The 12,816-nt window shown below is 46.8% G+C and overlaps 1 protein-coding gene across 2 annotated transcripts in view; it reads right to left on the minus strand.

Moving 5' to 3' along the window:
* Positions 1-1,882: 1,882 nt before the first annotated feature.
* Positions 1,883-12,816, minus strand: part of LSS (lanosterol synthase) — a 43,123-nt gene continuing 32,189 nt past the window's right edge. For both annotated transcript variants that reach the window (XM_048500827.1, XM_048500818.1), the window contains 6 exons: positions 11,175-11,280; positions 10,126-10,191; positions 9,250-9,330; positions 5,344-5,514; positions 3,452-3,530; positions 1,883-3,282 (listed from right to left, as the gene is read on the minus strand). In XM_048500827.1, coding sequence (XP_048356784.1) covers positions 3,088-3,282; positions 3,452-3,530; positions 5,344-5,514; positions 9,250-9,330; positions 10,126-10,191; positions 11,175-11,280 — 698 coding nt within the window. In that variant the 3' untranslated portion in view covers positions 1,883-3,087. The remainder of the gene's footprint in view (positions 3,283-3,451; positions 3,531-5,343; positions 5,515-9,249; positions 9,331-10,125; positions 10,192-11,174; positions 11,281-12,816) is intronic.

Consider the following 12,816-nt stretch of genomic DNA (forward strand, 5'->3'; position numbering starts at 1 on the left):
GCAACGCACGCCTTGGAGCCAACCGTTTTTTTCTAAACTAAAACCTCAGTATTCAGATTAAATTGCTGTGTTGGCACTTTGCAATAAATAAGTGGATCTTGGGTTGCAATTTGGGCACTCGGTCTCGAAAAGGTTCGCCATCACTGTCCTACAGCAATCTCCTTTAGCTTTGTACATATTTTAGCTCTGGTCTTGTTTTATTGATTTTTTGGTGGTTTTAATAGTTTTAAAGTGTGAGTCTATTGTGTACGTTTCACTTTGTTGATAGCTGTTGTGAGGGCAGAAAGGCAGGATATAAATTTTGTAAAATAAATAAAAAATAAAAATGTTCCATTTGCTATTTTGACATTTCACTCCCTTTCCTAGCTCAACCTTTTGACAAGGGAAGATACGGCATGTTCAAAGATTGCCTGAAGTTTTTCCAGTTGCTGGGTTCCTTCCCTGCATGAATTCATCATCTTCACAATTTTGTCTTTAACAAAGTTCTCTGTCGCTATCGGGCTTCCTTTTGGGGTACAATTCTCCTCATCTCTTCATTGTTTGATGCCTTCAGATGCCACATGAGCATTGCTTTCAAGACCACCTTTGCTGTCATACCCATCTACACCCTTGAGGGAACTTTCAAATACCCCACCCCGATCTTCATGGATCTGGTACGGTTCTCTATACCCACAGCAAGGGTCAAAGCTCTGACATCCTGACCCAACACCTGTGACAGGAATACAGGAAAAGCATTTTTGTGCTTAAAACTTTCTCTCCCAATGCTACCTTTAATTCAGTCCCTGTTCTGCCTTTCTGCTAAATCTATGGTAGACAGAAAATACTTTGGCTCAAAGTGAGAATCTTATAAGTACCACACAATATGGGTCGGAGTATAAATGTGCAGGAGTATAAATAACACAAAAACAACAGGTATGAGTGATGGCTGTCAAATCAGGGAAGCCCGACCCTCACGCCCTTTACAAAGTCTTGCCCCTGCCATGGGATGATTAACTCATTCACCAAGGTCAAAAGAGTCAGCTGCATGTTCTCTGATTCAGCCTACAGGAGAAAGGCCAGCATTCCTCTTTCCATGATGGCAGGAAAGGTGAAAGAATAGCTCACTCCGTTCAGCGCCACAGCTATTGAAGGGAAGAATCATTCATTCTCCAGCAATGAACAAAACTGACTAGCTCACGCTCAGATCCCACAGGTGAAACAGCAGCAGAGGTCAAAGAGAAGAGCATATTCATTCTGTCTTGAAAGTTTAAATAATTTCAACCACACAGCACCTTAAGTATTTCTTCAGCTTTGCTACATTGGAAGCCATCTTTCCCCAGAATCCAAGCATGGCATAGTCACAAAACAAACAAAAGCCCGGATGTGCAGAACAGGTTTCTGGACCATAAGAATGAAGAACATGGGAGCAGGAGCAGCAGTGGCGTAGGAGGTTAAGAGCTCGTGCATCTAATCTGGATGAACTGGGTTTGATTCCCAGCTCTGCCGCCTGAGCTGTGGAGGCTTATCTGTGGAATTCAGATTAGCCTGTACACTCCCACACACGCCAGCTGGGTGACCTTGGGCTAGTCACAGCTTCTCGGAGCTCTCTCAGCCCCACTCCCCTCACAGGGTGTTTGTTGTGAGGGGGGAAGGGCAAGGAGATTGTCAGCCCCTTTGAGTCTCCTGCAGGAGAGAAAGGGGGGATATAAATCCAAACTCTTCTTCTTCTTCTTCTCCTTCTTTCTCACATCCTTGAATCCTCCTTTGTCTTAGTAGGGAGTGTTTTTTAAAGTTCATAAATTGGGAACAAACTGCAGGCAACAAACTGCATAGGTTTTGTTCTAGTCGATTTACAGGCCATCTAAGATGAGAGCTACACATATAATTCTGCATTGAAGCGACAAACGAAAGATGTTGTTTTATTGCAAGATTTTTTAAAAGTGGGACATGTACAAAACCCAATCTTTGCCTACATTCGGAATCCAGGAACGACAGATCGCCACTTCAGGACACAGGCCGGGAAAATACACTTCTCCCATTTAAAAAAGAACTACCTGCAAGAAAACGACTCTGCTAGAAAGTATCTATTCTGCACTTTTAAAAAAACGTATTTAGAAGGCACTCCTACCATACGGTGGCATTCAACATGTGAAGCCCCCCCTGCAGTTTGAAGTAGTAGAGTCCATTCCGCCACCTCAGAACTTTGCAAATGGCAGCCTCTCCACCCATCTTGGATGCTTCGTGAGGAGAACATATGGTAAGTCACCTGGCAGGACCAGGTGAGGAAAACTGAACTTTCCCCCCCAAAAAAGGAAGAAAGAAAATTGCAGCAGAGAATGTTAAAAACAAAAGACTACCGCCATGATAAAAATTATTTGTTATTCACCTCAGTTACTTTAAAAATTAGACTCTGTGGCTGTCACCGTACATAGAAATCCCCCACACAAGGCCACAGATGAATAAAGTTCAACAATGTGTACGATGCACAGCACCCAGCCAGACTAAGAGCTAAAGAACAACATGGTTTTGAGTCAGTCTGTGGGCCTCAAGAAACCCCCACTAACTTCTACATGCTGCCTTTTCACTGGTAAGACGACTCATACGTTGCATAGCTACCGTGTTTCCCCGAATATAAGACAGTGTCTTATATTAATTTTTGCTCCCAAAGATGCGCTATGTCTTATTTTCAGGGATGTCTTATTTTTCTGTGTTCTGTTCATCGGGCATGCTTCCAAACAAAAACTTTGCTATGCTTTCTTTCGGGGGATGACTTCTATTTCGCACTTCAGCAAAACCTCTAGTACGTCTTATTTTCAGGGGATGTCTTATATTCGGGGAAACAGGGTAGCAACAGGCACACACTATTTCTCCTCTCTCCTACTCTCTCTCTCACTTTGTGTGTGCGTCTGTGTGTATACACAAGTACACAGCAGGGGGAAAAGCAAGAACCTTTGGGAGGACACATAATATGGAGAAGCCTTCCATGTTCTCTATCAACTCGCGACTTCCGCTGATTCTTTGGGTCCCAAAGTCTTCTAGTCATCCTCAGCAGTCCTATGATTTAGAAATCTACAAAGAGAGATCTGCTTCGGAAGACAGGCAGCTGGCTTAGGAATGGTGAGGAGGAAGTCTGTACCCATCTCCTTTTCCTTCATTCTCTAACCGCTCAGCCGAACACTTGCCAGCAAGGGGGCTGGCAGGGTGCAGTCGAGAAAAGCGCCCAAGGGTCCAAATAGGGAAGACGTTTCGGTAGGAGGTGTAGCTGATAGCACAAGTCTTGTTGAATACTCCAGAAACATTCTCCTGGGGTGGAAATGACACAACATAACAGGAAATTAGAAGCTACCAGCGTTAAGACAAGCACAAAAGGGGAGGGAATGGCCACCCGTGAACTGTGGACAACCAACAGATAGTCACCAGATGTGTGAGCAGGCTGAAGATGCTGCTGCTGTTCTCAAAAGAGACACCTTACCTGAGGCCAATCCCCATTGGGCAACTGCTTGTCAATCAAAACTTTGATCCCCCTTTCTAGGATTCCAACATCTGGATACCTGAAAAGAAAAAGTAATTTTGTTAGAACAAGATTGCTGAAATAAGTTCACACAGAGGAAAAGCTACGGCGGGTGATTTCCAAATTTCAGAAAGTACGTCTTTCTGCCAAATGCTAGAAATGCGGCTCTTCTGCCCTTGCACTGCGGCTCCACAAGCCAAGCCGCTGGCCCCATCCTTGCCCGCCCTGCAGGCAGCAGGGCGGGTGCACCAACTGCCCGAAGCCGGCTGGGCTGCGCCGTGGGCTTCCCCTCTCGCCTGCCCCGTTGGAGCGGAGCGGGTGCTTTCCCGGCGGCTGGCGAGGCTGAGCCGCTGGCCCCATCCTTGCCCGCCCTGCAGGCAGCAGGGCGGACGCATCCATGCGCTTCTCAGAATGAGCGGAGTAAAAGGAAAAAAAACCCAATATATACAGTGTTATCTTTATTTTAAATGTCAAAAATTATTTGCGGCTCCAAGTGTTTTCTTTTCCCATGGAAAACGGGTCCAAATGGCTCTTTGAGTGTTAAAGGTTCCCTACCCCTGGGCTAAGAGGAACTCCTGGATGGCTCTCACAATTGGGGATCCAGGACAAAGATCCAGCGTTTCTGATAACATGTAGCAAGGACGAAGAAGAAAAGGAAGAGTTGGGTTTTACATCCTGGTCTTCTGTACTGTAAGGAGTTTCAGACTGGCTTATAATCACCTTCCTCTCCTCCTGCAAACAAGCACCTTGTGAGGCAGGCGGAGCTGAGAGAGTTCTGAGAAAACTGTGACTAGTCCAAGGTCACCCAGCAGTCTTCATGAGGAGGAGTGGGGAATTGAACCTGGTTTTCCAGGTTAGAGTCCAACACTCTTAACCACTACGCCACGCTGGCTCTATGGTTGCCATAGATGCTTCTGCTAGTGTACATGGCTAATGAGGACAAGCACAGCACCAGTACAATTGTTTAGCTCACATGGTGACAATGATGGAGAATGGCTGCTATGGTCTCAGGTGGACACCTTCTGCAGTCCCAGCTCTTTAAATGGCGGCTCAAATCTGAGGCGAGTGGAAACAAGGTCCAGGGGGAAAAGTTATCTCCCTTTCCTAAGGAGACTTTTCACCCTGATCTAGATGGCCCAGGCTAGCCCAATCTCACCAGCTCTTGGAAGCTAAAAATGGTCAGTCCTGGATGGGAGACCGCCAAGGAATACCAGGGTCGCTAAGCAGGCAATGGCAAACCATCTTTGTAAGTCTCTGGGGAAGGCAATGGCAAACCGCCTTTCTAAATCTCTGAGGAAGGCATTGGCAAACCACCTTTCTAAATCTCTGGGGAAGGAAATGGCAAACCACCTTTCTAAGACTCTGGGGGAAGGCAATGGCAAACCACCTTTCTAAATCTCTGGGGAAGGCAATGGCAAACCACCTTTCTAAGTCTCTGGGGAAGGCAATGGCAAACCACCTTTCTAAATCTCTGGGGAAGGCAATGGCAAACCACCTTTCTAAGTCTCTGGGGAAGGCAATGGCAAACCACCTTTCTAAGTCTCTGGGTATTGCAACGACAAACTACTTTTCTAAGCCTCTGAGGTCACCATATATCAGCTGTGATTTGACTGCAGTTTATACACACAGGGAGACTTCTCACACTCTCAACAGTCCTTAGCAAATCTTTACTAGACTACAGCTAAAAGGTTCAGTTAGGAGAGACCCAGAGATCCCCAACAAAAGCATCAACAAAGTGCAAGTTAAGAACAGAGGCCGCTGTTATCCACATTTATGCCCCAGAAAGGTGGCGACGGCCACCAAGCACAGAGTAGCAATGGAGCGTTGTGTGACTTCCAACAACAACTTCTCACCCCACAGCCATGAGCCCCAGCAGAGCCCAGCAGGTGTTGTGAATCTGGGACGTGGCGCTCTGGACATATCGACGCTGTTCACAAGACTCAAAGTCCTCTCCCCAGCCACCATCCTCCATTTGTTTGGAGACCAAGAATTCACAGGCTCGTGAAACTTCCTCACAGGCAGCTCTGAAAGAGAAACCGTGGAAGACAGGACTTTTAGATGGTCACCTCAGGACTCTTTAGGAGGAATATGTCGGGGTTGGCAGGCGGACAGAGCAAAGGACTATCACCCCGGGGACGAAATGTTATGGGTGAGAAGGGGAAGAAGCATAGAAGAAGAAGAAGAGTTTGGATTTATATCCCCCCTTTCTCTCCTGCAGGAGACTCAAAGGGGCTTACAATCTCCTTGCCCTTCCCCCCTCACAACAAACGCCCTGTGAGGTAGGTGGAGCTGAGAGAGCTCCGAGAAGCTGTGACTAGCCCAAGGTCACCCAGCTGGCGTGTGTGGAAGTGTACAGGCTAATCTGAATTCCACAGATAAGCCTCCACAGCTCAGGTGGCAGAGCTGGGAATCAAACCCAGTTCCTCCAGATCAGATTGCACCTGCTCTTAGCCACAGATCTTAGCCACTACGCCACTGCTGCTCCCTTAGCTTAATTATCTCTCTGAAACATGCAGAAGCTGGCTCACAGTTGGGGCTGGTTGCTTCTCTACATGATACAGCCAGTGCTGGATTTACTTATAGGTTGGCAGGCCGAAGCCTAAGGCCTCAAATTCTAGCAGGCTTCTGTCCAAGGTGTATAATACAGTGGAACCTTGGTTTTCATTGCCTTCGGTTTTCATTGGTTTCGGTTTTCATCGATTTTTTCAGGGAAAAATTTGTCTCGGTTTTAATCGATTTGCCTCAGTTTTCATCGATTTGCAGTAAGGTGCAGGGGTTTGTGGAGAAAAATCACCCGGGCAAGCTGCACTATAGTCGCGAGGCCGTGGTTCTGCAATCCTATGTTTAATGACAAATGTCTTGCCCCATTTCAAGACAAATCTTTAAAGAGGCGCCAGAAACAGACCTCTTTGGACAGCTTTCTGGTGCGACATTGGTCCACTGGCTCTGAAAATAGTCCTAGTGTTATTGTTTGTTACTGTTTTCAGCATTAAACACTATGGCTCTTTCCGCACATGCAGAATAATGTACTTTCAAACTGCTTTCAATGCTCTTTGAAGCTGTGCGGAATGGCAAAATCCACTTGCAAACAGTTGTGAAAGTGGTTTGAAAACGCATTATTTTGCGTGTGCGGAAGGGGCCTATGTTTATTCACCAAAAAATGTGTTTTTGGTATGTTTTTTGGAGTGCCTAGAACGGATTAATTGGATTTACATTGATTCCTATGGAAAAGTTTGCCTCGGTTTTCATCGGTTCCGGTTTTCATCGATTCTTTTCAGATGGATTATCAACAAAAACCGAGGTTCCATTGTATTTTTGACCCTGCCTTTCTTATACATGCTGTCATAAGGCACTGTCATCTCATGATCATCTTATTCTCAGGCAATAAAATGTGTAAGCTCACGGTTTTTTTTTTAAAAAAAGAATATAACAATAAATTCAACATTTCGTTTTCTTAAAAACTCCTCATTCCACAAAATGTTTACAAAGTTTGGTTATGGCAAAGTTTTCTCACAGTGTTTTAACAATACAAGAGGTTTTATTGGCATCGTTATAACACATCCTCCTCAAAGAACACAGTGGCAAAGAATCTCTTAACAACAGAGCGACACTGCAAAATTAGAAATAACAGAACTATCCTTTAAAGCACAGGTGTCAAACTCGTGGCCTCCAGATGTTATGGACTACAGTTCCCATCATCCCCTGCCAGCAAAAAATCCAAACTTCACATACACGCTACAGGGGTCAGTGCTATCAGTCACAGACCAGGAAAGGGATTTAGGCGTCTTAGTTGATAGTTCCATGGGAATGTCAACTCAATGCATGGCAGCTGTGAAAAAGGCAAACTCTATGCTGGGGATCATTAGAAAAGGAATTGAGAATAAAACTGCAAAGATTGTCATGCCCTTATATAAAGCCGTGGTGCGACCGCACTTGGAGTACTGTGTCCAGTTCTGGTCGCCACATCTCAAAAAGGATATTGAGGAGATAGAAAAAGTGCAGAGAAGGGCAACAAGGATGATTGAGGGACTGGAGCACCTTCCCTATGAGGAGAGGCTGCAGCGTTTGGGACTCTTTAGTTTGGAGAGGAGGCGGCTGAGGGGGGATACGATTGAAGTCTACAAAATTATGCATGGGGTAGAAAATGTTGACAGAGAGAAATTTTTCTCTCTTTCTCACAATACTAGAACCAGGGGGCATTCATTGAAAATGCTGGGGGGAAGAATTAGGACTAATTAAAGGAAACACTTCTTCACGCAACGTGTGATTGGTGTTTGGAATATGCTGCCACAGGAGGTGGTGATGGCCACTAACCTGGATAGCTTTAAAAGGGGCTTGGACAGATTTATGGAGGAGAAGTCGATTTATGGCTACCAATCTTGATCCTCTTTGATCTGAGATTGCAAATGCCTTAACAGACCAGGTGATCGGGAGCAACAGCTGCAGAAGGCCATTGCGTTCACATCCTACATGTGAGCTCCCAAAGGCACCTGGTGGGCCACTGCGAGTAGCAGAGAGCTGGACTAGATGGACTTTGGTCTGATCCAGCTGGCTTGTTCTTATGTTCTTATGTTCTTATGATGTTGGCAGGGGATGATGGGAATTGTAGTCCATAACATCTGGAGGGCCGCGAGTTTGACACCTGTGCTTTAAAGTGTACGATTTCTAGTAAAAACCTGGCCATCAATTCACAAACTACAAGATTAGAATTCTTCAACAAGATCTTTTGAGTATCTGATACCCTATCACAGTTCAAAAGGAGAGCATTTGCATATTTCCCCCTAATTCCCTTGTATTTAGTACAATAGAAGAGGGAATGGGCTAAAGTTTCCAGCTGATCTGAGTTACAGGAGCAGAATCTCTTCGCACCCTGTTTTTTTAAATCTACCGTGCAGCAGCACTGAAGGCAGAACATTATTTCACCGTGCTCTTCTGCAGCGGAGAATAACTGCCATAGGCCACACCTGCTTCCACCTCTCAGAACACCCCTCCCCAATAGGCAAAGGCAAAATCTAAGTCCCCCCCCCCCCAGTATGGGTGGCTGCCCTCCCCCACCACGACCAAACAACATTTTTTGCACCAGGTCTTGAAGTCAGTGTATGGACCCGGGGGGAAGGGGTGTGGAGGCGATTTTCCACCCCAAGTGGACTAAACGGGTCAGCAACCTGGAGACATTTTGTCCCTTAACATGTCCCCTTCTGGATGAGTGTACACCCTGCCAAGCTACTTTCAGGACACATATGTGTGAATGCAGATACAGACACATGAACACATAAGTATACTATTTTGGGAGACCCTTCCCCACACCGCAGCCATTCCTAGCTCTTCCTTCGACCCCACAGCAACTCCACTCTGTTGCTTATATTGGCTCACAAGTAAGGTTGCCAACTACTGGAGATTTTGGGGGGTGGAGCTTGAGGGAGGCGGGGTTTGGGGAAGGGAGGGACTTCAATGTGATATAATGCCATAGAATCCACCTTCCAAAGCGGCCATTTTTTCCCAGAGGAACGGAACTCTGTTGCCTGGAGCTCAGTTGCAATAGTGGGAGATCTCCAGCTACCACCTGGAGGTTGGTAACGTTACTCACCAAGGTGATCCAGGAAGTGGGCTGTTACCTCTGCTCTCAGGACGAGATTAGCATCGTGCTAGATTCCAGGGCAATCAGCCTCCAGAGCCGCAACAGAGAAACCACAATTGTTCAGAAGCAAGGCAATAAGGGTAATAATTCTCCCTTAACCAGGGAAAGTTTCTTAACTCACCCGTCCTGATAGGTGTGCTGCATACAGGCAAACGCTTCCAAACCAAACCAGGTGCCATAGGTGATGCAAACCCCCCAACTCCTAGCAAGGTAAAGAAAGGGAAGCCCATGAAACACACAAATGAGTGAGAGAGGAAAGGAGGTACACACAGGCCCCTGAAAAGTTGTAGGCAACTTCCCCGTGCACAAAACAAAACAAAAGGGTACAGTGTGAGACAGTAACTTAAAATAAACACCAGAACACTATGCCTAGGCTGCAACGATGTACAAAGGAAAAATCCATTTAAGCAAGCCATTTAAGAGAGCCGGCGTGGTGTAGTGGTTAAGAGCAGGTGCACTCTAATATGGAGAACCGGCTTTGATTCCCCGCTCTGCCACTTGAGCTGTGGAGGCTTATCTGGTGAACTAGATTAGCTTCACTCCAAAAGCTGGGTCAGGCGTCACACTTAACTAAGGAAGCGTATTCTGGTAGGGTAGCCCATTGTATGGGGGCAGTGTGGGGGGGGGGAGCTGTCTTTGCTTCTGTAAACAAGATTTGGGGGTAGAGGAGACCTGCCCGTAACAATGAAGATCTAGCCGGGTTAGCCATCTCTTAACTAGCCTAGCATCTCACGTGATGCTCCTGTTTATACTGGATCAGAAACAAATGGTTGAAATAAAAAGCAGGCCGGCCAGGAAGGCTCTTCTTAATCGAACTAGATTAGTTTGTGCATTTCTACCATTCTTATCTAACCAGGCGCAGCCTACCTCAGCAAGCAGCTAAGAGTTGGACTAGCGAACAAACATGGAGTCGCTCCTGACTGGAGTAGTCATTCTCCCATCACAAGAGCCACCCCCACCCATCTCAAACAGCACATGACTGCCTGAAAACACTCACCCTTCCCAGGAGCCATCGGGCCTCTGCGCTCTCTGGCAGTACTGCAAACCTTTCCGGAGTGTTTCTCTAAGAAAAGAAGGAAGCCATTGGAAACCTTTTGGACCAGAATGCATCAGCAGCCCTTCATCCCGCATCCCAAGTCCAAGGTAAAACATGCTGTTGAGTCATAATTGGCTCATGGCCAGATGTAACGTCTTCTCCCCTGCCCTTTTACAAGGCCGGATAGAGAAACTGGCTCTATCGGATAGGCAGTGGTGGCAAACCTTTGGCACTCCAGATGTATGGACCTAATTTACATCAGCCCTGCCAGCGCCAGCCCAATTGACCATGCTGGCAGGGGGCTACTATTTAGTCAACTGGAGATATGGAAATTCCTGGGGATAGAGTATGCCCCTACTGTCCTACCTTTGTGGAGACATTGGAGCATATTGCATGTCACTGCCCGAAATATAACCCACTGAGGGAAGCCCTATTAATCATCGATTATGGGTAAAGCCCCTCCCAAAGTTTGCACGGTAAAACTACTTAATAGTAATGATCCTCTGATTTTAGGGAAAACAGCCCCCTACTTGTTGCAGGTCAGGTCGTTAGAGGAAATGTAATATATTACATGTTATGCTTTCCTTTTGTTGCAATGTTGTTTTGTACAAATATGCCTAATAAAGGTCTTTGAATTTGAATTGGCTCATTTTTGCCATTGCCTTCCTCTGCCATTGTCTTTCTCGGTGGTCTCCCACCCAAATACCAAACTTGCTTAGCTTCCAGGCTCTGACAAGATCGAGCTAGTCTGGGCTCTCAGGACTGCTATTCCTGGTCTATTTGCATACAATGAAAACCTTGCTTTTTCTTCACCGAGTTGGCATAAAGTTTGCATCCCAACCCAGACCCCCATGCTAAACGGATGAAGGGACAACCGGAATTCACCAGTGTACATCCTAGAGTTTACAAAATGAAATGTTAGCTTCATGCACCACTTTCACAGTCTGAAAATGAACACACCCCAACGGCTTGCCGCTGCTCTTATTTGATCTTTCAGTGTTCTCTTTTACCTGATCTCGTGTGCTCTGTGCTCAGGAAACCTCTCATGGAAATGCTTCAGTGCCTGCATCACGGCCGAGGTGCACTCAACGTACGTGTAGTCTATCATGATGTCACCTGCAAAGAACACAAAAAGCAAAAGAGATCATCCATACGCTGAAGTGCTGGCGAAAAGGCCAGCTGGGGAACGAGTTGCTCTACATCAAAGATCCACAATTATTTTGAGGATGTGCCCCTTTGGAATTCTGATAAAGTGTGGAGGAGGGGGTGACAAAAAATGCCCCCTCCCCCCATGTGGAAGAAGAAGAAGAGTTTGGATTTATATCCTCCCTTTTCTCTCCTGAAGGAGACTCAAAGGGGCTTGCAATCTCCTTTCCCTTCCCCCTCACAACAAAAACCATTTGAGGTAGATGGGGGTGAGAGAGCTCTGAAGAACTGTGACTAGCCCATGGTCACGCAGCAGGCGTGTGTTGGAGTGCACAAGCTAATCTAGTTCACCAGATAAGCCTCCACAGCTCAAGTGGCAGAGCAGGGAATCAAACCCGGTTCTCCAGATTAGAGTGCACCTGACCTTAACCACTATACCACACTGGCTACAAAATGGCTGCCACAGAATACCTTCAGACACTCAGTGCCAGCCGCTGCCAAAGCAACATTTTCCAAAAAATCAGCACAGCCAATCACATCAGCAAATCAGAACTTTGCTGAAGAAAAGCCCCCCCTGGCCCCATCCAATGGGCACCATGTTGGAGATTCCTGCTCCACAATCAATTGCAATATTTTCAGGGACCACATTTTCTAGATAAGGGTCTGCAGGCCAAAAGGGTATTTTGATGCATAGACTATGCTGTCAAAAGCGGTCCTAACCCATAGAGAAGCTGATAACCTTTCCTCTTTGGTGTGTTACAGAACAGAGAATAGGATACACCTGTGTGTATTACAAAGCCCCCAAGTGATGTTGCATTCAAGCACAAAGTGCCACCCCCGCACAATTCTTGCAGCTGGCTATCACATTTCAAGTGGAACGGAAGGTGCTCTTTTTTAAGGTGACCATATGGTCACCTTTGTAAACCGGGACGGGGGTAGGCGGCCACGCATGCGCGCGCAGCCACAGGAGCGCACTGCCTTCTGGGGCTTGCTGTTTCCGAAAGAGGGCGGGAAACGGCAAGCCCCAGAAGGCCATGCTCCTGCAGCCGCGCGCGAGGGAGGCTGCCGCACTGCCTTGCGCCCCAGAAGGCAGTGTGGCAGCCTCCCAAAAATCAGGACAATTCAAATAACCCGCAGGAAGTGGGACAAATTGTTTGGAGGCGGGACTGTCCCGCCAAAAGCGGGACGTCTGGTCAGCCTGCTCTTTTTATAACTTTGACAAGACTGACATGAGCCAGAGGGATGGGTAGAGGAAGAGTTGATCTGCCAATGGGTGATTGGCTAGCTATGCCTGCTTGACAGAGACATGTGATCAAGTGTCTGGTCTCTGAAAACTCATTCCAGCTGCCCCACAATCTGAACCCCAGGACAAAGCTTCAAGAACAACACTCCCTGTAAGCCGTGCGGCCAGGCAGACACCATGTTGATGCTGCGCAGGTCAGGTGGCCACCAGCAGGGGGAGCTCCCACAATTGGTTCACTTCCACACAGAGGTAGGGAACTTCCG

Source organism: Sphaerodactylus townsendi, linkage group LG01 (assembly GCF_021028975.2).
Source record: "Sphaerodactylus townsendi isolate TG3544 linkage group LG01, MPM_Stown_v2.3, whole genome shotgun sequence".
Lineage (NCBI taxonomy): Eukaryota > Metazoa > Chordata > Lepidosauria > Squamata > Sphaerodactylidae > Sphaerodactylus > Sphaerodactylus townsendi.